This window comes from Aptenodytes patagonicus, chromosome 2 (genome assembly GCF_965638725.1).
Source record: "Aptenodytes patagonicus chromosome 2, bAptPat1.pri.cur, whole genome shotgun sequence".
Taxonomy (NCBI): domain Eukaryota; kingdom Metazoa; phylum Chordata; class Aves; order Sphenisciformes; family Spheniscidae; genus Aptenodytes; species Aptenodytes patagonicus.
In genome coordinates, this window is record NC_134950.1 from 97,788,318 (window position 1) to 97,815,440 (window position 27,123).

Genomic DNA, 27,123 nt, shown 5'->3' on the forward strand with positions numbered 1-27,123 from the left:
GGGGCCATTCATTCTCTAGCTGGACAATTTATTTACAGGAAGACAGATGTCAACAACATATGCAAGTCTTTGGCCAACCTTTCCCCTCCAACTCACGCAACTAACTAACTGGCATAAAGGATACATTCACAGTGTAGCCACGGTTTGTCTAGCAGAAGCTAATAGCAAGTTGTTTTGATCAATATTAAACTTGTATTAAATGCACTTACCTCTAATTCTTGCATTTAAAAGGCTTCTTGTAAATACAAGCTATAATTTATTGCACTTGTCACTGTATATTCATTGTGCTGTATCATTTATAGAAAGACTGCTTTTTTAAAAAGTTTTTATTTAGAAAAATCTCAGTGTAAACAATTGTACCACTTTGATTTTATACAAGAAACTCATGAGATTGTGCTTCACTAGAAAGTTGTTAAAAACATGATAATAAAGGCTTCCTTTAAGGCAGAAGTATATACGTTGATCTAATACATCTGCCAGTACAACACTTAGCTTTCACTGTGGCTTTTTCACCCTTACACATTTATTAGATTGAACAGAATCAAAAGTTCTGGACAGACAGTGAAGTGAAGTACCAGGAGAAATTCACTGATTTAAAAGTTCATTGCTGTTCTGCCTTTTTTTTTAAAAAACAAACAAACAAACAAACCCAACCTACTCCATATGATGGACAAAAAAATCAGCATCTTGACAGATTAGTCAAATTAGCCTGGAGCCATCCTCATTCCATGAGTTTCTGTGCACACGAGATGGCAGAATTCAGTCCTTGGTTTGCTGTTGTCTTTGTATCGTGACAGTCTCTGCAGTGTAAATTCTTTGGCTTTCAATCATGTCTAACACAGAACATCTTATGCACCAAAGAATAGATCCATATTATAATCCAAGGCACCACAGAGTGCATGATCCTAGCATTCAAACTTACCAACATTTACAGCTTGGAAAAAGGTTAAGGCTCAGGAAGAGTGGGGAAGTATTTTACATTACTGTAGAACAGCTGAATGGAAAAAAAAAAATTAAACATTGTACTACTTGTTGTTCTCTAAGTACTCTGAGTAAGGAGCAGGTCAGCACAAAGTCTGAATTCAGGTGAGGGTAGGAAACACGTCATCAGCTCTGAAGTCCAACCTATCATTTAATATTAACAACGGAGCCGTTATAATAGCGCCTATTCACTGTGGCTCTATATAAGTAGAGCATTGTTACTCCTCTAGAGCTGGACAGAAGCAGCCTACCAAAATCCACCTGACACATGTACACTATGGCATCAGTAATGTTCAGGCACATGTTACGGTACCATCACTTTCATTATGGCTAGACCTCCCATGCTGAGAGGATTAACAGGAAACAACCAGCTCATGGTGGCCTGGTATCATCCAAAGGTGTGTGTGTTTTCAACCTCCCGTGACTTTCCATTTCTTAACCAGCGGCTATATTACGACAGATAGGGTTTAAGTACAGTTGTAGAGGCAAAAGTGACTCAACACAGCTGTAGCTTTTACCTTTCTAGTAACGGTAGGCAGTTTGTAAGGATTACTTTTTAACCAAATCTAACCTGAAGACAAAAATATTCTACTGATGCCCTTAAGTTGGTTTTCTTAATGTATTTTAGTCTCAAAGGAAACCATTTACACTTCATTGCGGGAACGCAGAAATGCAGTAATACTACCAATGCTGAAAATATTCTCAATTTGCACAGTAACTACTTGTTAGTTTTCCTTCACACACAGGGTAGCGTGTCTTTAACACACACACGGAGGGAAGATACCAATATTTAGTACATTCAATTTCCTGAAAACAAACAAACAAGCAAAAAATGCCCCAATCCCCACCCCCAAATACACTATTTGAAAATTAGCAATGATTGAAATCCCTCAGCTACTGTACAAAGACAGCCAGGGACGGAGCATCCAGACTTTTATTACAATTCATCCCTTGCCTGACGCAAGACAAAGCTATGCAGTGATTCAAGGTCTCTCGTTCCATTGTGTTCACTGACTTTCTTTCCACCTCGGAAAAGCAGAAGTGTAGGATAACCACGTACCTTCAAAAGACACACACACAACACAAAAGAAACTTGTTACTAATATCCAAACTCACTAATATCCTTCACTTGTATTTACCTGACTCAAAAAGCCACCAAACCCCTCTAAAGCAATAAGCCGTTTTAATTTAAAAAACAAACAAACAAACAAACAAAAAAAACCCAACGCCAAACACCACACCAGAACTTCCAATGCCAACCTGCAATTTCTGAATATTTGTAAGTGAATGAGGTAATACATGTTCCTCTAGGCTCTTGGAATGGCAGCTCCAGCTCTGTCTTCGGTTGTCTGCCTACCAGCACCCAAAAGACTTTTTTTTTTCCTAGGAACAGAACTTTGCATCGGCTACCACAAGACCGCTTTGGTGCTTTCACAGAGGGAGGCTTCTTAAATTAGGGACTTACTTCTTTAGCTTTATCCAATAATGAGAATGACCGAGTCTGAACAAACAGTCCAGGAAAGAAATGGTGTCACCAGGTGCTGTTCTGAACTACCTCTTTTTTGGCTAATGGAGAACACAGCTGCACCATCACCAGGCACCCGCAATGCAGCAGCCGGCTCGGCTGCACACTGGAGCCTCTAACATTTGGTACACAATACTATCCCGTTCATTTCAGATCTTTCACACTTACAGAAAATCTGTTGCAGACATTACGTTCCACAGTGCAGTCTACTTCTGCTATTTTGACATCAGTCAAACCTGGAAATTGCTCTTTGGCAAGGTTCTCCCAAGTTGGAGCCAAGTTCTTACAGTGACCACACCTAGAAACAAAAGAGAGATCTGTTTAGCAGATATACCTTCCAGTTATCTCTACTGTCTTGCTGCAATAGCTGTAAGTTTAACTAGCTGCCTTTCCTATCCCCTAATGATTTGGCCCTCCAACTCCCTTGCACTATTATGTCAGTAAATGAGCTAAGAAAATGAGTGATTTTATGTAAGTAAGTAAGTTAAGCACTGAAGTAGTTTCTGGCCTTCGTTAGTCTTGTCTGGTATTCTGGATGTTGGTGCATTAACATTTTACCCTACAGAGGAATATGAAGCCAAATAAAGATGAGCACAGAGAATATTTAAATGAAAAAAAAAAAGATTGCTTAGAAACAAACATGTTTTAAGTAAAGCATAGAATGTCTGTAGTACAATTAAGTTTTCAGGTAGCATATGCCAGTTATGCTTAAGCTACATAGCCCGAGTTTAATTATTTACATGAGATTTTAATTTCCCTATTAAATTTCTTCCAGTTCCTAACAGCCTCTTTGACCAATGTAGCATCACCCAGTGCTGGAAACTCAATTTTAATAGAGGCATTTGTCAACACAGATTCTGTTTTTATGAAACACTCCAGTAGTTCAATGCACTTTTTCACTGAAGGTACTTTGAAGTTTAACCACTACCAGAGTACTTTCTGGTAGATCCGCAATGGAATTGTTTGATAGTCAATAAGCTTCAGTTAGCAGATGGGGAAAAAAAAAAAAAAAAAAAAAAAAAAATCTATCAGGCCCTATTCTGATTTGCATTAAATAGAGAATCATTCCAGTTGTATCATCAGTAACACCAAAAAGCCTATTTCTATTTTATTCCCTTATGTCTCTGCAGTAACGTGAGAATGCGGTCCACAGAGTACACACAATGAAACACTAGTGTCAAGAGAGAAAATGATACTGTAAAATGGCAGGAACTATAGTAAAGTATTAATTTTGTTTATATTTTGAACTTGGCTAGGCCAAATTCATAACTTGAACTTCTTACTGCCTTCAAGAAGAATTCCCAAAGCACTTTAGACTTTAAAGCTGCATTGCTCATTCTATTCGAACCCCACTGCACCTTAATTGGGTTATTAAAACAGCCCTGTAATTGCCTCGAGGCTGGATCAGGACATTTACAAAAATAATGAAAGACGTCTCAGCAAAAGTTTTCTTAATGCAAGCCAGTGTATATTTAAACCACCTTGTTAATACACAGTGACAGTATAAAAGCATTTCTGACCATGCACAAACACTACTAGAACAGGTTGATTTTATGCTTACTATGCAAGTTAACATTAATATTTATCCAAAACTAACTGAAAGACAGAACTAGCAAGCAACATAATAAGAGTTTGCTGAGCCCCACCTAAGTTAACCCACTTGGAAGAGAAAAAGGTTATTTATATGCAGAGCACTACAAATGTATACATAAGCCTGACTTTCAGAGCTAAAACTAAGATACCAGCTACATAAATGTAGGAAGTATTTTCCTAAACGGTGGCTTTCTGAACGTTGCAGCCAGGGAGCACACACTGGTTTAAGAACTTGACTCTCTGCATCCTGAACCACCGTTTCTCAGCCTGCCATCCAACACTGATCATATCTGTGAGATCCAGCAGCACCCCATTAGAATCTCACGAGATGAGAAGATGGTTAAATTGCAGTATTATTAAGAAAAGTTAATTAGAAGGGGAACATTTCTTTATCTCCAACTTTTCCAGAAAAAGTTCCTCAGGTAATGAACTCCTACATACGCCAACAAGCCCTGGGTTCAGAAATCAGACTAGAAGCTGCTTTGTGCACAGGTGTAAACTGAATTTACCAGCCAGTTCTGCTGGTGGCGTAGTAGCAGCACAGGCACAGATTCAACCTCAAGTCCCTCACAGTGCACAGAGAGGATAAAGGGAGTGAAGAAAGAGCAGTAAATGTGAAGGGGGGGTGTGTATGGGCAGGGTATTTCTTAACACGGTGGTGGCAGATACTTGCCCACATCCAAAAGCAGATCTTTCACACGTAAGAGAGCATAGAAGTGGCTCTCGAGCAGCAAACTATGCTGCGGTAAAAAGGGTGACAACACTGGAAAAGACTGCATCACTGAGATTACATAAAATGAACCTTTCCGTGGTACTTCTTGCCTACAATAACACACACATTCATGCCTACTGTCAAAGTTAAGCTGCAATATTTTGATACTCCTGAGCACATTTAAATATGGGTTGCATTTGCTTGTGTGGCTTTGTAATGGTGACCTTTTACCACCCTAAACAAAAGATCTTTTTATATTTTATATACTGCATTAATGGGATGACTAGTGATGAAATGAGAGATGTGTTATCTTTCACACAGTGAAATACAGCTTAATTTTAATCTCTCCCCCTACACTAGGCTTCCTTCTATTGGCTAAGAGACTGGGCAATGGATGAGAAAGATGGCACGCAAGTTTCATTAAATTCAATACGGGCACAAATAAGACGAAGTCTATAAACCAGAGAGAAAAACGTAAAACTCTTTGTCTCAGAAAGGGAATAGTAAGAAAAGGGGGAAACTGTTTGTTCTACGAGCTTGTAATACGGAGGTCTTACCCCAGTTCGGGTCCCAGGCTCTGCTGGATATGCCACTAACAGCAGATGCCAGATAGGACATTACTTTTTTTGTCCCCCAGTGCTTTCCGTTGGGTGTCTACACCTACACCATCTGCATTGGACATTTCTACCTTGGGTCACTATAAGAACATATTACATGGAATATACTCTTAAGAACATCTCAAAATTGTCACTTGTGCAAATTAGGTTTTTTGTCAGTTATTTGAAGAGTAACAGCCAATTATCCATAGCTCTGTACCAATTCCCAGGTGTTCAGATGAGGCTTCCAAGAGAGGTTGGTTGTGGCAGGAGAGGGCCCAAAGGCCAGCATGCTCTCCTTTCTCAACAGTGGTGATACGCACCCCTCACCTTACCCTAATCAAGGGATAGGAGCACGCTAAGCCTGCAAAGAAAACTTCACTCTCCTTGTTCCCCAGCATTACCTGGAGGCTGACACAGTAAAGCTTCTCTGTCAGCCTTTCCACAGACAGGCATCCCAAGAAAGCTAAAACAGATTGAGCTTTTTTGCTGTAACTCTTGCCAACACACACATTCTTCAGTTAATTCACATTTTAGATCCAGGCACAAATACAGTACTACACACAACTCAAAGACCTACAGCAATTAATGCACTGACAGCTTAGACCAGCAATAATCCTGAACAACAACAGGTGCGAACTTCTTACCATGGAGCGTAGAATTTAATAAAGGTGATTCCCCTAGCGATGGTTGCATCAAAGTCTTTTTCAGAGAGAGCGAGCACTGCAGCCTGTTCAAAAAAAGAAAAAAAGAGTCCAAACTTTTGTACAGATAACATCAGCCAAATGAGCTTTCAGCTACCTGAAAGGGAATCTCAAACTGGAAAAGATAATATTATTGATAATATAAACAAGAGTAGCAGCAGCATACCTCACTTTTACCCCTGAGCTGCTTTCCTCCCCTAGAAGAGATGTAGAGAAATGCATGTTTCACACTGAATCTCATCTGTAATTGGAGAAACAAAACATCCCTTTTTTCAGGGGATTTGCCTGTACCCAAATTCTTAGTTGTTGGAAAAAAATCACCTTCATTTTCATACACTGTCATGCAAATGTTTCAAGGAATAACCCTGAGAGGAGTTGGCTTAAAGCCCATAATGGCCATCTGAGAGTTTAATGCGGTATTCAAGGCATACTAGTGATGTCTTGACAGCTGTTCTCCCTCTGCTATATCCCTGCCTTGCATACACAGAAAAAGCTGTTACCAGAAACATGTATTTGCCTGTCAAGAGGACATCACCACACCGCACTTGCATGGATGCCGGGAAGAATTTTTACTCCTGATAACATCAGGAGCAATGGCATGGGAGTGATGGGAGGCTAGCACATTGCTTACAGTCTCATATGAGAGCACAGAACCGTAACAAACTTCTTTTTTTGCGCGAGACCCTTAAGGGTGGGAGGGATTAAAAATAAATAAATAAATCTCATGCCTATAAAAGCTTCAAATTCAAATGAAAGCAAAACAAAAACAAGAGCGCAGCTGACAGTATTACCAATTCTACTTTAAACCCAGTAAGAGTTTTATGAAGAGAAGCCAAAAAGAAATTTGAAATTACAAATTAAAGGTACTGGATAAACATTTCTGTAAATAACTGTTAGTTTGTGAAATTAAGTTATTCCATTAAGTTGAAGTGTTATAACCTCTAAAGAATTATTTACAAATTAGAAATTATACTTTCTAATTATTAATTACAAATTATTAAATGAAGAAAAAACAAACAGTAACTACGTATTCTTCTATTCTGAATTTCCTAAATGGATATCTAAAACAATGCTTCAAACATCATTTACAATCTACGATACCAAATCTGAAAACCCCATAAACAATGTCCTCCCCATGATCCACACAGTAAAACACGTTTTAAAGATCTGTAGATTACTATCAGAATAGCAACGTGAACTATATAACCACAAAAATAAGTTTAATATCAGATAGCTCATTTAGCTTGGTTTCTTAAGAAAATACAGCTTATGCAATCACATATCTGAGCATCTGCTGGTCACTCTACCTTAATCCCTCTGCATCATTTTTGAGTAATTTTAGCGATGCCTGGCAGGAGAGAAATCTCATGGACATAAAAGTACAGCTTCCATGAACGGGCTGGCATGTCCTTGGCCCATATAAGACATGGGGGAATTCACGTAGGGGTTCAACACTGCGACACAAATTTGGAGTCAGGACTCATTGCTTTTGCTGCCCACGGTACCAGCTGTGGGCTGCTGGTGGTAAATGCAGTCAGTGTTTGCTGGCTGCATCGGCCAGCCCCTTGTCTCAAAACTCGTGAAAACAAAACCAGAACCAAGATGTCTGAAGATAAGTGACCAAGAAGTGGTGGCATCCAAAGCTGGGATGTAACATTGCAAGGACGAAGTTGAGCCCTACGCTGTGTCTACTATTATTTGGCAAAAAAGTCCCCCCACAATCTTTTCCTGTTTCTATGTGTGCTTGTGCATGCAAGGCATAAGGGGGAATTTGCATCACATGTGGTTTATGTTATTTCTATAAAAATAGAGAGACGACTAATAACTTTCTGCATTGTACTAACACCAGCTTGTTAGGATCTTCCAAATATGAGGTCAATTTAAAAAAAAAAAAAAAAAAAAAAAAAAAAAAAAAAAGAGAGGTATGAAAATTGCAAACCTAACATCACTTTTGGTAAGCCACTTTATGTAAGATTAGTAACCCTGCTGGAAAAGTCAACTGGGAAAGGTAATATTCTCCTGTGCGAAGCTGCATATAAATTTATATTCGTAATTTTGTATTAGTAATATTTATTATTTTATTATTAGTAATTTTATATTAGTAATATTGATGCTTTTTAATTACATAAGTTCATTCTACATCACAAAGGAGTGTAAATCACCATCCCTTACTTTCCAGGCAGAAGTATGTTTTCCACATTTGATGAAAAAGTATGTTTGAAAACCATCCCTAATTTCTCAACCTCACCAATTTTACATTCAGCTAAAAGAAAAATGGCAGATGAAATGCCAAAGTGATTAAAAAAGACAGAAAACTAAATGACATGAAGTACAGCTACGCAAAGGTGATGAAGTTACTCGTGCCAATTCCTTGGCAACATTCATAACCCCTGTAGCTCCTACAACCAGGATTAGAATAAGCCTCCAAACCCAGTCTTGTCACAGGACACGTTACCTTGCCACATTTAGATCAGTCTTCATAATCTTTGCTTGTTTGTTGTTTCTGCAGATAGTCTGTAAGCATAGGACCCTGTCTTTTTTTTAGTGGCTTAGCAGCGTGCACCATCCTCCTGGGTTCAAGTGACAATCTTGCAAGAAACATTCATCTTCATAGCAATGAAATATGCTGTCATACAGACCGAGGCGCCAGCAGTTCCACAGAGCAAAAAAGACCACATTTATGCCACTATCTGAACAACTTATTGCAAGCATAAAAAAGGACCCAGTTTTTTTTTCCTTCATCAGGTTAGTAAACTAGGATTTATAGTCTGATTCCACTTATTAATTACTAAAAAAATAACCAGAAAAGTATTTGGTACAGTTTACATCTAGAAATTGTCAAGCTATCAGAGAGAGAGAAACACATGGAAGACTTGGACAGGCTGCTGAGACAGTTTGAACACTTTTAACACCGCTGCAGAGTGCAGGAGCACTTACCTCAACACGGGTGGGTTCTGTGGGTGGCTGCAGGGCTTCGGCGGGTTTATCTGCTGGTGGCTCTTTCCCAGAGCTCTGTAGTTGGGAATCCACATATTCTTTTAAGGAATCGAAGTCCCTCTTCCCTTTGTACTGGTCACCCTACAATTACCAAATAGTTTGTGCAAGTCTGTATATGCAGTTAATCTAGCAAATAAATAATTAGCAAGTAAATAATTATCAGCAAAACTTAAGATTGCCAAGTGTAAGCATATTCATAATAAATATGATTATCTAGTCATTAAACCTCTCCATGGCATTCCATTCACTCTATGTCTTCAGGATTTGCCACAGATTCTTCTGTACCAAAAGGAAACAATCTAAAATTTCCTTGAAATGAAAGGTATTTTAGAAATGCAGAAGTAAATTTTAGAAACCGTTCCGCTTCGACCTTCATCTCTCACTCTAGCCAGTGTTTTCAAGGTTTTATTCTTCTGAACCTAAAACTACGGCAAGGAACAATAAAACACCGATCGCTGTTTGGTGGTGGTCTCTGTTACCGTGAGAGCTCTGTCCAGTGTTTTGACAGGGCTGAAAGCCTGACTTGCATGTCACCCGAACTACACAGTTGCTCCTCTGGCCCACACACCTGTCAGACATCCTCAGAAAACCCAAACAGTAAGGCAATGCTCTCTGGGCACCTAAGTTCACCCAGGAGCAAGAGACAACAGCTGCCTGCTGTGGGGCAGGCATTTCCAACGGCACCACTCTCACAGAAGTTAAGTCACAGTTTTGAACCTGCAAGTAAAGCCCTCAACCAGCTAGATCTTCGAGAAGCCACAGTTTGCCTTAGATGCTTCCCCATCTCTCAGGTACTTTCACAACTCTAGGGAACAAGAAATCAGAGCACCTCTGAGTAGTTTCTAGCCTCAAATCCACTGCTGGCCATCTCCAAACTGGCTCTTGCGTGATTGCCCTCAGCGCACTCTGCGAAAATTGATACTAATTTCTCTGTTCAAAAGAGAGATCATCTCTTCGAGACACTACACATCCATTTTGGATAAAACTCTTGAGTTTTGGTCCCATGAGGTGTGGGCTACAAGATGTATCTCCTCTCTCAGATGAGGATTTTCTTCAAGAAACAGCATACAATCTTGCATATGTTGGAAGGAAGAACAGACACCTCTGCGACTATTTCCTGTATCTTTGGAACTCTTTCTACACATTTTCCTTCTTTTGTCATTCATAATGTTACTAGTAACTATAGCCACCTTCCCCACACTGGGTCTAAATCACAAAGGAATTAATCTAAGATGATGCAAGAAGCCTGTACCTGCTTGTCTGTGTCCGTTTCAGCAGGGCAGGGTCAGTGCCCATTCATTTTTTCCTCCCAGGGTTTCTGCTGCATCTAACCAAGAGGGATGGTGTGATGCCAGACTTCAGTTACAGCAAATGGGATGATGGTATTACGGACAACAATGCTGGATGGCTGAAGCAGTTCTCCTCCTCCTCCCCCCGCTTACTGAACAGTACAATAGCAGCCAGAGAGATTTCCAGGAATTTCTGGGTCAGATTATTGGAAAGTTGTTGGGGTTGTTTTGTGGTTTTTTTTAAATATATTGTATCAGTCCACGAAGGAACATGCAATTCTGGTGGCAGTATGACACCAGGGAATACCACACTGCCAGTGGAGAAAAGCCAGTTTGATGTCAACAGAAATATATTGTTCAGACTAATGGCTGAGATTCAGCTTTACCAAATACAACAGCAGTGATCCGACTTCTTCTTTCACCACACTCTTGATTCAAATACCTCCAAGCAACTCAAACTTCAATAATTACTAAGGGTCAAAAAAAAAAAAAAATTGATCTGGCTGGTCGAGAATAACCACAGCTAACTTTTCTAGATCAAGATAGTATGGTTCTGGCAAAGTATCTTGCCATCTGTAGCTATCTGAAAAATAAAAATAAAGCAGGTGGAAAACCATTCTGGAGAAACAGCAGAACATTTCCCGTTCTTCAGACTCATGCCACATAGAGACAAAAGTTTAATTAACTGAAAACACCTCTAACATTGGACATGCCGCCATGTTTGACTTGAGCACTCCCTCAGCTTCCAGTTCTGCCTCTGACATGTGCCAGGCACCGCTGCTCGAGCAGTAACAAGGCCGCATATCTCCTGTGTGAATCAGGTTGGGACTCAAAAATCCACGTGCTGCTTCATCTAAATTCCCTGGAGTGTCTGATCTTATAGGGGTGCTTATACCAAACCTCACATGCAGTGGTATGTACATATGGCCACTTTCTCTTTAGACTGCCAGAAAACTGTCACAAGCAACAGCCACTAAACTGGACCGAGTAGCAAAACTTACATCTCTGATACTGTAGATGTTCAAAAAGGAATGCAAGATGAACGGGGCAAAAAACCTCAAACCCCCCAAAACTTAGTGGGTAAGAGCCGAAAGAGGAGTCCTGGGTTCTCTGCTTGCAGACCTATTTTTAATATCCATTTAATACATTTAATTTATCTTGAAAGTGTAAAACATATGATAAGTAACACTACTGTTTATAATGTTTATTTGCTGCTGCCCATGTACATGGTATATATAAATATTTTACTTCCCCATAACTTCAGAATATTGTAATTCTTTGAATTGCTACACGGAAAAATGTCAACTGGGCCCACAGGACTCTCACTCACAGTGTCATATGAAGTGTTCAGACTTCTAAGAAGGAAAATTTGCACCACTCAGACATCACTCAGCAGATAGGCACCACTTACAGATTAGAACCTTCTGATACACGCTGTGAAAATTACATAGTTTTTTATTATTTCAATTTCATTTATGTTTTTGTGTCCCATAGGAGGTAAGGTATTAAGACAAAGCACACCCAGAATTCTCTTACACAGTAGCATAATTGGAAACACTGCTTACAGATTTATGAACATCATACTGGTTATCTGCAGAGCACAAAAGAGCAAAAAGCTCTAACTTTTATCTGTGGATGAAGGATACCTCTTCCAGTACCAGACTGAACCTCCAACATCCTTTTGTCTCACAGGCAGACTTTGCTATATGCCCACTTGATCTTTTTTTCTCAGAATGCAAACATAGTCCGAGTACTACTCAGAAAAAAATGGTCTGATCTTTTGCTGAGCTTGCAGACTCACCTTTTCACCATTCCTAAACCAGAGGAGTGTGGGATAGCCACGAACTTGGGTTTCAGAGCAGACTTCGTAATGCTGCGTACAGTCGACCTACATTTTGAGAAAAACCATAAACCATTCAGCGCATAAAATAAATATACAACAAGCATCACAGCTTCCCTGATGTTTAAAATCTCAGAAAAACACAGGAACTAGCAATGCATGGCCTGGCAAAACTCAGTACCAAGTACTGTGTTGAGAACGATTATGTCTGCTTTCCAAATAGTGGTTTGGTTGTATAATTGGGAGGCTGTGTATGTTTGCTTTTTTTTTTTTTTAGGAGGGATTGGGGAGGGAGGTACGGATAGAAGGAAGTAGTAACAGTTACAAAGAACAGTGAAGACATAATTAAATATTCCAATTAAAACAAGTACTTGGTACTCTCAGTTAATGAAATCACCGCATGGACAGTAAGGCACAAAACGCTAATGTGAGAGAGCTTTAAAGTAAAGATATATTGGCTCATCCATTTCTGAAAAAACTACTCTTTAAAGACTTCAGAAGACACGCCAACAGCTAGCAAGCTAACTTTGCTCCAAGGGAAGTTCCAAGTGCATAGCAACATTCAATTCTAGTACGTCATAAACCAATCCGTAAAGTTACCAGTTTATAATCTTTTTTGAGGCACAGAAAAAAGATAACTTAAGCATTGGAGCCTTTGCTCGACACAGCACTTGGATTTTGCATTTTGCATTAGAAACACTTTGCTCCAGATCACTGAGGATCAATTCTAAAGATTAAACAGAATCCTGCCAGTAGGTATCACTGCTGTTAAGACACTATTCCCCCAGATTACATGAAGGTCATGATTCAACCTTCTAAGAAACAGTTGTGTTTCCCATTTACTTACAGATTTACAATCTCAGCCGAGACATGTTTCAAATAGTTTCATAACGTATACAGTTATACAAAATAGACTAGGCATCAAGACAAATCTTAGTGGCTGTATTAAATAGCAAGTATCAGTAATAGTAACTGTGAACACGACAGACAACTGAACAAAACAGAAATTTTGGAAATTTTTTGTTTATTTTCTCTGGATAACAGAGAATGGTAACTTCAAGAAGATACTTAAGCTAAGCAATGATTTTATCAGACAGCAAGCATTCCAGGTTCTCAAAAAATAAATCAGCAGATGCAACATTTGGTAAAGACATTATCAAAGGAGCAATAGCCTCTGATATTTTATTCTCAGAGGGAATCTAATTTTACATCCACCAGGTCTCAAAATTTTTTTTATATATATATATATATGTTTTCTCTAAAGTTCAACTATGCTGACCTGCTCTGTACATCTACAGTGTATCTGAATTAGCAGATTTTCAAAGCATTAAAAATGAAAATAATAAATTAAAAAAAAAGTCAAGCTCATCACCTCTAGTAACAGCTGAAAGCACTATGAGGGCAGAGGCAGGGGAGACAGCTGGGATTTAGTCCCTCTGCAGGACTGACAACACTGCTGTTATGTGGTCTTTGAGATCAGTGGAACCACTCTGAAAGCTTAAGGATCTGGAAATTGAGCCCAGTCTGTTTTCCACCATTGGCAAATACAGAGGGATTCACACCATGAGCCACCTGGACTTAGGTATGGGTCAGCAAATAAAGCCAGTAACTGCAATTGCTAGACCACCTCCATACCTCTGCAAAGAGGTCACTCCACGTAGAAGTAACAAGCTCCCATGGTAAATGCACCACAGAATCTGGTTACCAACCCTAAGGGAAATAGTAAAGCAGGACAAGATACCAGTTTTTAAAGTGGAAGACCCCCTGAAACCTTTAGAGAGTTTTATGGGGGTAAAGAGGAAAAAAAAAAGGAGAAATAATTCATCATAAAGAGCCCTGCAGGTCTGAAACTTGCTAAAGAATCCAATGCTGTAAATAGCAAATCGGAAGTCACTTTCCCACTCAAAATAAATTCTGAAGTCTATCAAGTTCTGACAGAGGGGAAGCATAATAAAAAACAAATCTCAAAATATTACTCCCTGCATATGAAGTATTAGACTTATTCCCAACCGTCTCTGAAGCACGGGGAGCTAGCTGTGTTTCTAACAAGGCCTTGCTTAAAATGAGGGAGTCATGTCACTGTAACAAACCAGCCATCTCTTCAAAACAGTGTGAACTACTGGATGTGCAAGAAAAAGATAACCATCTCAAAATTAAAATAGGAACTATGACTATAAAAGGATTTAAGAGGTGGCAAACTGTTATTTGCAAATCACAGCACAAATAGCATGATACTTGGCTGAAATACTCATTCACACAAAACACATTTTCAGACCAGGAGCACTTCACTTACCTTGCCAATCTTGACAGTTTCTGAATGCTCAAAGGCTTGAGCCAGCTGTTCCCAGGTTGGGGCCAAAGCCTTGCAATGCCCGCACCAAGGGGCAAAGAATTTGATAAAGTGATTACCTTTTAAGTCAAAGAAAAAAAGGGAAAAAAAAAAAAAGATTCAACTCATTTGGAATGAATTTGGCTGCAATTAAAGACTAGGTACTAATCTCAGACTGCAAATTTATCATGGTATTTCCTGAGTTGAAGATAGGAAACACTGTGAATCAAAGGCCAGGACAGAATACTTCAGCAATTAGGTTTTCAATACTGTATGCGGTCCCACAGTGTTGCCAATTTCCCTGAAAATCCAAACAGCTTCACAACCTCAAGCCAACAAATGAGATATTAAAACTGGTATTTTTAACCTAACCATTTGCTACAATGTCTAGTTGTACCATGTCAATCACTTACCCTGTTACAGGGTAGAAAGAACCACCAAGGAACATGTATTTATAACAGCATAAATGAAAGTAAGTATTAGGCTTCAACATTTCTTAGGAAACACCACTGCATTAAGTCCACAAACTATCCAAGTAATTTTGTTCAGCTTTCCATTCTCCTTTTTCTGCCCTGCTCTTTGTATTTTCATATCAACTATTCAGAAATCACTGCCTTTAGTAGATTTTTGCCATGTTTTATAGACAGGAGAGTCTCTGTACTATCTCCTACTAAGGTTTAGTTTAAAACTATAATCTTAATTGCAGAGTACCAGAATATGTAATTTCCTTCAGTTAAGATTACTATTAATTCAAGATGCTGCACGCTTTTGCACACATCAAGGCAAGGCTCTGTTAATACAAAATAAAAATGAACTTAATTAAAACAAGGAAAAAACAATCAAATTAGTTTGAAGGAAACGCCAGCAACTAGAAGAAAGCTCTTTTTAACAGAATTATTCATCATCCGTTGAAGACTACTTTGGGGCTGATATTACTAGAATTCATTTCTAGTTTGAGGGCTTGTTCACAAAAGGAGGTCAGAGGAGAGACGTCAAAAATAACTAGGAAATGTAAACTGCAATAGTAGCATACTCTAACATGCCTCTTCTGCACCAGGAATACTTTCAAACTAATTGACATGCTTTGCTTTGGTCAAGTGAACTGCAAACTGAAATTTCTCATGAATGAGTAAGAACACCTAGTCAAAATCAGCTATTCTGTACCACATACTCTGTGATATACCCTCCTCCCTGACAGAAAAAAATTAAAATTCTTTTTGCGCTAGAGCACCGAAAAGGCAAAGGGACACTTTTCAAGAACAAATGTCAACCTTCCAGCTACAACTGCTAAGCCTCCTGCTAAATTTAAGCACTGAACTTCTTGTAACTGAAGCCAAGAGAAGACAACAGCTTTACACATGATCATAAACCTGCTCAGCCATCAGATATGACCATGAGAATGTCTGCTCTAGGAACGCCAATGGATACAAAATAAAAATACTACAATAAAAATATTAAAACATTTACACAGAGACTAAACTTAAGTATCTTCTCAGACTGTAAGGTTGTTTAATGCTTAGTATCTCCCTGATGGCTTAGAGAAGAATCCATGAAGAATTTTGATGTAATTCTGTGTTAAGCCAGACAGGCTAGGAAATTTTTAGTTAACTGCACAAAATGCTCTTTTACACTTGAAAATCTCTAATTAGTTAATGGTTACTTTAAGAAGCTCTAGTATCTACCTCACTGGTGGTATCACATGGGCACAGACAGTTAATGTAATCCGGCCCTTGTTTTTAGGAAAACAGATAGAGATGGTAGGATGATCTATTATTATGGCAGCCCAAAGTTTGTATTTTAAGATCTTGCTGATTCTCTAAAAAACCCACCATGTGGGGGGTGTGAAATTTTCCATGTTAGATTATCACTCCTGGCATTAATTTTAAAGCTTCCAGACAAAATATTTTTAAAAATGGCCAAACTGAGGTGAAGTGTTTTGCCCACACTGAATTCTGGAGGAAGGAAGCTAAACAATTTGAAATAAGGGGCCAGACTGGAGTGGGATGGGGGCAGTAAGGAGGAAGCGGGTGGATTATATGTATCCAGAAGAGCAGCCTGGGAGTAAGAACGAGTCAGCACCTAAGGAAAGAGGAAACGGGACTTGCAAAAACACAAAGTGAGTGGCAAGGCTGCGACTGAGCAAGGAACTCGGGGAAAGAGACCGTTTAGTCGCACAAGCCCCACTAGCTTCTTCCACATGATTAGGGGCCTTAATTTTACTGCCTTCTGAGCGGAGTGCCGTTCTTAAACTTTCTCATGGTGTGCGATATGTAATTAAACTACTGCATTTTTACACAGTCTGTAGTTTCATCCTCTTTCACTAGGTATTACTGGAAAATAAAAGTGGGAAGGAAGTACCTTGAAAACTAACATTTCCGTTGCAGACTTCCCACTACTGATGTCTCTGTAAGCAAGTACCTCTTGAGCATGAAAAAAACAGTTACCTTCTGCTATGTGCATCTTGAAATTGTCTGCTGAGAGTTCATACATTCCCTGCTTAGGTTCAGGGGCTTTTGGTGGTTCCACATCAGATTCTGGATCCTATTCATGAGAAAAATTAACTTTTATTTGTCTTGTACAGTAAATACACAATATTTGATTCCTGTATCATGCCATTCTGTGGTAGTGTTGTAAACCCTGTGCTCTGAAATTTTAAATTCCTAAAGCAATGTCCTTATTTAGCTTGATTTAGGTATCTAATGTTTCCTAACAAACAACTACTTGAAAGCAAAATGTGAAAAAGACTACCACACAGAAAAGAGCTATCACAGTCATTGGAATAACCGAGTCTTTCACTGTGCTGTAGTATAGTCACAGAGCACAGTAATTGCTATGGCATTCATCACATCACCATATATTAATACACTTAAACTACGTAACAGTTCCTCCGTAGCATCATGCACCTGCCACATCTGCCATTGCACCAGTTTCAGTGGTCCTTGGGCTATTTAAAAATAGCTAGTGAAAAAGCTGTTTTCTGCTCCCCTAATGCAGGAAAGAGGGACCTAACGGCTCCATGAAGGCAACAACAACGGGGAAAAGAGCAAACACTTTATAGGCATAACTTGCAGCAAACCCACTGGCACATCAGCAAAAGCAAGTGCCTACTTTCTAGATACTAAGGTCAGAGCTGGAAATAATTTTTTTTTTTTTTTTTTTTTTTTAAGAACCTCAAAGTACATTTCTTAAAATAGTTTAGCATTTAATGTTTAATTATTAAAAATACCATGTTTGTTTAAATATAATCATGTTCTAATTGTGGTTCAGCAATCACTAAAGCTTTATCTTGATTAGAAACAGCAATTATAAATGTAATTTTAGGCAAGGCTTGGCTACTATACGTAAGTGCTACCCCTAAACACAAGGGTTTTCCTAGTGACGGTATTTGCTTAACTTACCTAACTGATTATTTTAAACCCTTTCTTTAGCGTACAACATTATCAGATAGTAACTGAGCTAAAAGAGGTAATTAAGACCAACACAAATGCAATTTATAACATATTATAGCTAAATCGCTTTTCATATTCTAGAAACATATGGCCTACAGGTGTCAACTGAATTGACACTAAGAATTGTATCTTAAAATATCAAAATGCTAAACATTAAAAACTGCATTACGTACTGTAGTTTTAAATACAGGAAACAAAGGGCAGGTCACAGGATGACAGTTTTAATTACTGTTCTGACTTATGTGGAAGCTGTTCCATATTGCTATTGCCACCTGACTTTTATTCTCAGGAGTAGACTTCCTCCTGGAAAATGAAACCTAGCCTATAGAAATGATAGATAAGCAAATCTGCAGAAAGGAATATTTCCTTTTCTTATTTCCTTTTCACTTACAGATGGTTCCTCATTTAGTTTCTCCAACATCCAGTTTTCCAGTGCCTGGAAGTCCCTAGAGCCTTGATATTTCAGAGGTTCTTGTCCTGGTTTAAGCAGCTTTAGGCTAAAGGATCAAAATGTAGAAAAGAGTGAGGCAAAAATTTTCACACAGGAAACATTCTCAGAAAGCTAACACACTTTGCTAATCCACAGCAATGCAGCTCAGGCTGCAGTAACAGCTTTCTTGACTATTAACATCAGCATCAGGCATCTCCCTCAATTTAAAGGGTCATGGCTAGAACTTAGGACACTTTTTCATTCCCACGTAAGCTTTTAAAGGAGACTTTTAAAATAGCAAAAAGAAATACCTTGTTAAAAATCAACATAGCCTAATATTACTTTGATCAATAAGCAAGAGCAAATAAAACATTGCAGCGTTCAGTTCTAAGGTTAATCATTCATTATACCTATGAATCCTATTTCAGTTTGTCAAAAAACATCAATTTTGTTCTGTTCACCCCTCTCCATCACCAAAGGAAAAATATCCAATGCTTATTTTCCCAGGAATTTCCTTCTCACATTTCGTTCCCTGACTGCTTTTGGAATGCAGGACTTTTCATGTGGTATTGAACTGATTAAAAACACGCTGGCCAAGTCAATAGGACAAGGAAATAAGTAACTGCTTATAGGGATTCAAGACTTCGTGACTAAAATATTTAATAATTGCTATCAAAACTTTTCCATAAACTACCTAAAGCTTCTACTAGTAAATATTTAAGTTGAAATTGGAAATACATTTGGTAAAGGGGCAATATCAACTTCTGACCTAGCCTTATTTTTTAAACAAATCATAGTTTCAGTTACTACTGTCACCTAGCCCTCAGTTCCCCTTGCCAAGCTGTCATTTTGTACTGCTTTTTCTTGAAATGTTTTTCTCTCTCTTCTTGTCCCACCGTTGGAAAAAATGAAGATATGAAAGTGTTGAAAAACCACGTAATGCAAATACATTCAAAAGACATAGGAGCTCCCACTACCTTTTCTATTTAAGGTATTTCGTGACTATTCCTTGTGATAATAAAAGGTCAAAATTTTTTTTTGGGGGGAAAAAAAAAAGCAACTTCGTAATAAGAAGGAAACAACAAAAACAAAACAGAAGAACATCTAAAATACTCTTCAAATGTATTGCCATGAGGTGTAACAAGAAAAAAAAAAATATCAGCTTAAAGAGCCAGCTGCACCTTTATTTTCTTCAGATGAGGATAAGTTTCTCTAGTTCAGTAGAGAGTATTTTGCAGCACCAAATAATCCTGAGACAACTGTACCAAGCAGCACAGGGACCTGCTCAGCCAGTTTTACTCTCAGGGGGATGGAAAGGGGATGCAGCCTTTCCTTTGACCGGTGTTTGGGAAAGCAGTGCAGGGACCAGCACATCCTGGATTTGCGACAATCCCTCTGTGACTGAGGAAGCTGTGAAATTTCCCTCGCTGGAGGAGGTTTTTAAAAACAGGCTAGTTAAAAACTGACTCGGCCAGGAAGAGAATCAATATAATGAATTCCCCTTCATCTCTGTATTTCTGTAACTAGCAGATGACTGCTTTATCATTTGTACTTTTCAAGTAGACGAAAGCAAGTAATAACTATTCCTAGATATTTAGTGACCTTAAAGGGGCGGGGGGAGCAATTAAACATCCATTTATTTTTTTTCTTATTCAAAATCTCTGGCACTCTTTCTATTTTACAAGGAACGGTACCACAATATAATCTATTCAAATACGCAAAGACGACCAATGCTCAATTTTGGGGATATTAAAATAGACTTGTAATATTCATTGTTTCTTGGTGTTTCTACTGGAACTAAGCCACAAACTGCCCTTAAGGACAATTCCTATTTCAACAAGGACTTTGCTATTTATAACTCTCAACTTCTACTCAGTCGCACTCATCTGCATCAAAGTGGGTGCAGCCAGGAGCATACGTCAAGTTCAGGCTGTTGCTGGGGTCAGCAGTAACACTAGACAAAGTGAGCAAAGGGAAGGAAACTGAAAAATACAGGCTGTGGAAGGGCTACAGAAGACGACATTCTCCACTTATCCCCACTAAAATGAGTAATTAGTAAAGCAGTTGAAATGATCCCATCCATTTTTGCAAGAAGCTTTAAAGAAGACACAAGTGAAAAAAATCCCTTTGCTTCTTTTTGGCAGCTACAAAGGGAGCACGTGTATCTAACCCAAAAGCACTATCCAGGCTGCCCTCTCAGAGATACTCTAGATCATGTTCTGTCTACCAAAGCTGAGGTAGTAAGGCATATATCCTTTATAACAAGGTAAGTTTAACAACCCTAAACCCCAACTGAATTTCTCCTAGATCAACACAAGCAAAATTACCTAGAAAAAGTCTGTACAACATCACCACTGCTATGCTAAGTGATACTATTAATTTATCATTTTATGAGCACCAAGTTCACTCAAAAATTTAAGAGATCACCTATACATTAATTATGAATGGTGCAGTGTACTGACGAACTTGTGACAAGTTATTTTTAAAAGCACTGTTACCAGAGACCAGCTCTATCATGCATATCACAGCTGTGTAACACACTGTTGCTTGAGAAAGAGGTACTCTCAGAGAAAAGAAAAGGACAATTCTGGACTTCATATAAACACAGCCATCTTCTAAGACATAAAACAGTTTCTTTAAAAAAAATAAAAGAGTAAGAGTAGTATGTATCACATGATACTTGGCAACATGGTAAAAAGGCTTAAAATGAACATATGAGGTCCAAAGGGCTACAAAGAAACCCACCAAAAAATATAGCTTAGAAGTTAGCTTCAACAAACTGGCAGAGGATCATGGAAAACTAAAACAGAAAGAAACAGGAGCAGACATCCTTTTATACTTACGTAGGGTACCCTCGGACACCAAATTCAGAGCACAGTGGAGTATCTGTAGTACAATCCACTTTAACAACATAGACCTGTGGGTTTTCCATGTTGTTGTATTTATCTCCCAAATCATTCCAAGTTGGCTGAAGACGCTGACAATGTCCACACCTGCGACAGAAAGAATAAGGTATTTGCTTAATAGTTGCTCATGTTTAGAGGGGAATTAATCTATGGGAAAGACATACGCAGAATGGTCAGAGATTTTGATAAATTTAAAAATAGTTAAGTCAGAAATCTTTCATACTCGAGCATGGTTACACTAAGCAACAGTGAATAAGTATTGTAGGATGTTGCAAACGCATCTCATGTAAAAATCATCAAGAGATGAGAACTTCTTGCTACTATCTTTTTACATGACAAAGCCTATTGAACACCCCCTGAACTTAGTGAGGCTATTAAGAAAAGCACTCTCAGTCTTCCAGCTTTCTAGAAAAATCCTGCGAGGCTGTCTAGCTTTCTTTCTGCTCTAACGTTTCAAAATACTGTACATTTTAGCAGCAGGTAAGAAGATAATGGTTTCTAGCCTCTTTGTAAGGTCATTTGTGCCTGTGTCCATCACAGGAATTGTAACTCGTGAGTCATGAAACACATCAGGGCTGATTTCTGAACAGGGTTTCTCAAAATCCTCCCACACCGTGCTTTGCCCCAGCAGCACACCATCAACTAATTATATCTGCATATACACAGAAAACTGGCCTCATACAGTTGCTATAACATCAGCTCACCAAAAGTAGAAAATGGCTATTATTCTTCTCATTGTTTTTCTAGTCATTCCAGTCATTATAGCAATACTTTATTCCTGTAACAACGATGAAAAATTTTAAGGAATGGATTTTCATTTCTCTTTAACGGCTGCTTTTGCCAACCCTCCAAGACATCTAAAAATACATAATTGGATTAACTGAAAACATTCTCAACCTGACAGTATGAAAGCTGTTGTTGCCTTTGACATGACCTAGACAGTCTACTTTGTAAGTAACAATTAAAACACCATTAGGACTTCAGAGAAAGTTGCTCCTATTTAAAACAGTTTCATTTATACAACTGGTTTTGAGTCCACTTGTAGAAAAGCTGCATGGATCCACACTTTTCCAGGTATCCTGATATCATTAAGGCAAAAAAATAACCTTGAGATTTACTTTAACAGAAAGAACGTCTTCTGACCTTAATAAGATCCTGTTACAGTCAGTTGCAGTGGGTCACGCATACTCCCACTACGTGAGGGAATATGACCTCCCGTATCTTATTCTGAATTGTCATGGTGAAAGGATACAATGTGTTATTACCAAAATTAAATATTCCTTAAATATTTAACTTCAGGCTGAAGTCCCTCCATAGTCAATACGTTCGTGGAGCTTGAATTAAGAGGAGGATTTTGGATTCCCTGGTCCCTTCCCCTACCAGTCACGGGGATTTTAAACACCGAATGAATACTGACTGGTGTTAAAGAACAGAGCATGGAAAACTAGGTAAGGCAATCTCAAGTAATTAACCCGCTGTTTTTTAAGTGCAGAACAGAGCTGCCTTGTCCATATTTAACACTGTGATCTCTGCTATACACAAAGTTCCCCTTTTCCTTCCTTCTTCAGATTATATGAGCTAAAATTGAAAATAAAGCAGGAAAAATGCTCATCTCAGAATCAGTAATCAACTAGTTAGTCAGTCCTGGTTTTAAAAGAAAAAAAAATCAGCGTTACATATTAGGAAATACAAGACAAGGCAGTCCCCAAAATACTTTTTCCTAAATTCACAAGGTGTAGCTGCAGAATATATAAAACCAGAGAAGTCAAAAATAAAGAGAGCAAGACCATGCAACATCACACACCTCCCTTAGCCCCATGTACCTACACAGTCTTTCGTTGCTACCACTCCACATTACATCAGTGGGGCTGGAGGAGCCACCAGTTCTACCACTGGGAATGGTGGAGACCTGGGCGTCAATGCTCTTCCTTCCCTACGTGGGCTAGGAAGGTGCAAGCAATCATAACCTCTGTTTACAAACGTAAATGAAGATCCAAAAGAGACTAACAAGGCCGTAGGAAAGATCCACCTTTCTGAAACAAAACAAAACAAAACAAAACAAAACAAAACAAAACAAAACAAAACAAAACAAAACAAAACAAAACAAAACAAAACCCAACCCTGCTTCTTGTACACCACTAACATCAGGAGGTATGGGTGAAAGGACATTATTTGTAAGAGTTTGCAGATAGGTTGCCCATTTTAACTCTGAGCAACTGTGTGCCACAAGTGCTCGTGCCTGGAGATTATTTTGCTGTGGCAGTATCTATAGAGTACCAGGCTGCTCTACCTCACACTGACAGGTCAGTGCTCCTCCCACAGTATCAGTGCTTCGCAGGTGCAAAACTGGATGGCAGACTTCCTGGGCCATGACAAGAAGGGATGTAAAGGTACATAAGGACCATATACGTCAAAACTCCAGCGACTGATAAGCCCTCTGCAGTCAGTGAGGAACACAGACATTTCTGGAGGCCACCAGTAGAGCTTGAGCAAGGGCAGCTCCACAGCAAGATATAGCACAGATCATTATCCAATTGAAAATGTTGGTAGACCCTGGGATAGACAGGTATAACGGTACAAGCAACACAGGACCAGTCTTGCTCTGGACAAAAGAATCCAGCTAAGGTAAAATCCAGTCAACAGAGTTGAATTCAACAGCAACAAACTCTGGTGATCAAGTCTGCCTCAGCTCAGTGGACTTCCAGAGGTTTACCAAGGACCACGTATGTTGGAAAGATCTGTAATTGTCAAAATAACGCAACGGAACTACTCATTTGAGATTCCTTCCAAGTAAGGAGCCAGGGGAACCTCATCCCTCTGTAGACACACAACTGGCATGGCCCACATCTTAAGAATATCTAGTGCCACCGAGAGAGTAACCTGCTCATGGTTCTGTCCCTTGTCAAGTGGAGCTACCAAGGGGGACAGCCTGATGATTGAAAACCTTAGACATCTGATGGCAAATGACTTGGAATGCTCTCTTTTTGGAGTAGCCTGCAATATTTGAAACAAATGTAGGACCTCGTGTACTGCTGCTGTCTGGGAGTGAGGCCCTCAGCAACATTTGTTTCAAGAATCCAGAAGAAAAGAGTTATGTCGGCTGTGTCTAACCCAACTCTTACTGGCAGCATTGACGATACAACATTAGCAGCACCCATAGTAATCTGAAAGACTGTCCTAGCTGAACATTGGGTTGTTTGCTAGGCTTCTCCCTTGTAACTACAGGGAGCAGTGCCAAAACGCATGCCTCTGTGAGAAGCATTAGGAGATTGGCACATCACCTAGGACAAGAGGCTCTAATATAGACTCCAGGGCTGTCAGATTGCCACCTGATCCCACTGGCGATAAAACTACTGGTGTGTATAAGCACCTCTGTCAAGCACTTGGATGTTCCCTTTGTCCTTCTCTTCCCCTTGGACCCGAAACCTGGCCCTGTTGCTGCCTGTCAGGAGCCAGGAGTCCAGACCAAGGGCCCTGAAGCCGAGACTCAGAGATCTGGAGGAGGCTTGCTAAGGGTGAGAAGAACGTCCAGAGAAGCTGCAACAAGTCTGGCAAGCAACGCAGCTCCCTTGCGCTCGAGCTGGGCAGAGATCCTCAGCCCTCCCAAGGGCACAGCATGGTCCAAGTCTGCAAGGCCAGTGCTCTCTTCGATGCACGCTGAGGATGTGCAGCATACGCTGGACTCTGCAACAGCCCATTTGGCACAGGGTCTCCTATGAAGACTGCGCCAAGATAAAAGCTCCTCTGGCTTTAGGGATGCCTGTGAAACAGTCAGTCAAAGTGTGGACAGACACAGATATTATCACCTGAAAACAGAACAGAGCAGAAGCACTCCTGCCCTGCAGGGGCATTGCTCAGGCCTTACAGCACTCTCAGGCAAAGGTCCTTCACCGGCAAGTCAGGCGTCCTCCACTTTTGTGATCTTCAGAGAACAAAGGAAGGCATCTGCTCTTTCAAGCTTTTGCTTAGCTTTTTGGTATGGCATAAACAAGTCGATGCTAATAACAAAAAAGTAGTTGTTCCTCAGTTTTGAGAGGAAATCCTTTTCTGCTCTTGGTTTCAAAGAGCGTCATGACTCACGTATGCCTAAATGGCACCGTGTACCAAGGGATAACTTAGGATCAAAACACACCTTTTGCACATTGTTCCCTTAACTTTATTTTATCTAAATTTAAGAAAACTTGGAGGAAAAAAAAACCTAAACAAAACCGGAACAACCAATCCTAACAACAAAACTCCTAATAACCTCTGCTGGGTATCAGTAAGTCAGATAAAAAAGGACAGGGGAAGAGATGAAGAAAAGAGGATATGAACAACCACTAGAAAGGCCCAGAGATGAGAAGTACTGTCCTCTTGACAGCTGTAACACCCAGCACAGCCCTGTTCTCCCACTCTTCTCAACTATTCTTGTGTCAAACGTACCAGTCCAGGACAAAAGCCCAGTAGGTCTCTTGCAAACCTGAGAACTCTCCAGCTCTGCTACGGCTACCTGCGGCCTCGGGGACACAGCACTATCACTATACTGCTTTCACTGCAAATTTATCCTTAAATTTCGTGATTGCAAAGAGAACATAACTTCTGCAATGAACGTATTTGTGAAACGGGGGAGCAGAGGGTAAGTGACCGTCACCAAATTGCAAATACTCCCATGCACAGAGGCCGCACGCTCTTGGTCTGTGAGGAACGACGTGAACCAGAGTCCGGGGAGGGACTGGGAGAGCCGCCGGGGACCAGGGCCGGCTCCAGCCCCAGCTTGCCTCCTCACTGCCCGGCGGAGCGACTTCACCCGCAGGCCCCACGCGGGGGGCACTGCCGGGCGCCCACGCCCGCGGAGCCGCTTCGGGTGCCGATGCGCCCCGCTGCCGCGGGCCCTCGGGGAAGGGGGCGGCCACCGCGGGCCGGCTGATGCCCCCGACGGGGCCAGCACTGCCGCGGAGGCCCGGGCCAGGCACACGCGAGGCTTCGGCTTCAGGTCCCCCCGGCCCCGGCCCGGCCCGGCGCTCCGCAGCCCCCGGCTGCCATGTAACACGTGTTCCCCCCCGCCGCCCCCGGCGAAGGCGCCCGGCCCGGCCCCGGCGGTTGGGGCTCAGAGCGGCGCGACCCCGAGGCCTCCCCCGCCGCCGGCCCAGCCGCCTCCCGCCGCCACGTCAACGGGGGAAGAGGCGGGCAGGAGGGCGCCGCGCCGGCCCGGGCCAGCCCGGGCCGCGCTCCGCCGCTCCGGATACCCACCACGGGGCGAAGAACATGACGAAGTGGGGGGCGGCGGCGGCGCCGTGTCGCAGCATCTCCGCGCTGTAGAGGTGCCGCCCGTGCGGGTCCGCCTCCGCCGCCGGGCCCGCGTCCGGACCCGGGCCCGGCTCCGGCTCAGCCCGCCCCGGCCGGCCGCAGAGGACGGGGCCGAGCACGGCCAAGGAGAGGAGGCGCCACCAGGCCGGGCCGCAGCGGAGCGGAGCCATCGCAGCGCCGAGACAGCGAGCGCCCAAAGCCCCGGGCGGCTGCTGCCGCCTCCCTCCCCTCCCCTCCCCGCCCCGCCCGCCCTCCGCGCACGCCGCGCCCGGGCCGGCTCCGGCCCCCGCCCCCTGCTGCTGCCGCCCCCCTCCCCCCGGACACGCAGCGGGCCCTCGGGCACCCCTACAGACACGCACCCCCCCACCCCCACCCCCCAGACCCCGACGCTTCCTTAATGGAAATACAGAATTTTAGAAAAAATTAATAATATATATCGTCTATATTATTTATATATAACATATAATATTTAATTTTATATTCAGA

At 40.9% G+C, this 27,123-nt stretch overlaps 1 protein-coding gene across 1 annotated transcript; it reads right to left on the reverse strand.

Moving 5' to 3' along the window:
* Positions 1-1,897: 1,897 nt before the first annotated feature.
* Positions 1,898-26,807, reverse strand: TXNDC5 (thioredoxin domain containing 5). Its single transcript, XM_076330505.1, has 10 exons — positions 26,581-26,807; positions 21,289-21,438; positions 18,407-18,512; positions 17,011-17,107; positions 14,531-14,646; positions 12,199-12,285; positions 9,049-9,189; positions 6,055-6,137; positions 2,675-2,804; positions 1,898-2,041 (listed from the first exon to the last, which is right to left on the reverse strand). Exons 1-10 carry the CDS (start codon positions 26,805-26,807, stop codon positions 1,919-1,921), a joined length of 1,260 nt encoding a protein of 419 aa, XP_076186620.1. The 3' UTR covers positions 1,898-1,918.
* Between the last annotated feature and the right edge of the window lie 316 nt (positions 26,808-27,123).

Bases quoted from the DNA above. Each gene is read 5' to 3' on its own strand.
- TXNDC5 (XM_076330505.1), bottom strand. From the start codon at position 26,807: ATGGCTCCGCTCCGCTGCGGCCCGGCCTGGTGGCGCCTCCTCTCCTTG. The intron at 14,647-17,010 runs GTAACTGTTTTT...TTGACTTAAAAG, and splicing joins CAAGATGCACATAGCAGAAG to GTAATCACTTTATCAAATTC. The intron at 12,286-14,530 runs GTAAGTGAAGTG...CTCAAAATGTAG, and splicing joins AAACTGTCAAGATTGGCAAG to GTCGACTGTACGCAGCATTA.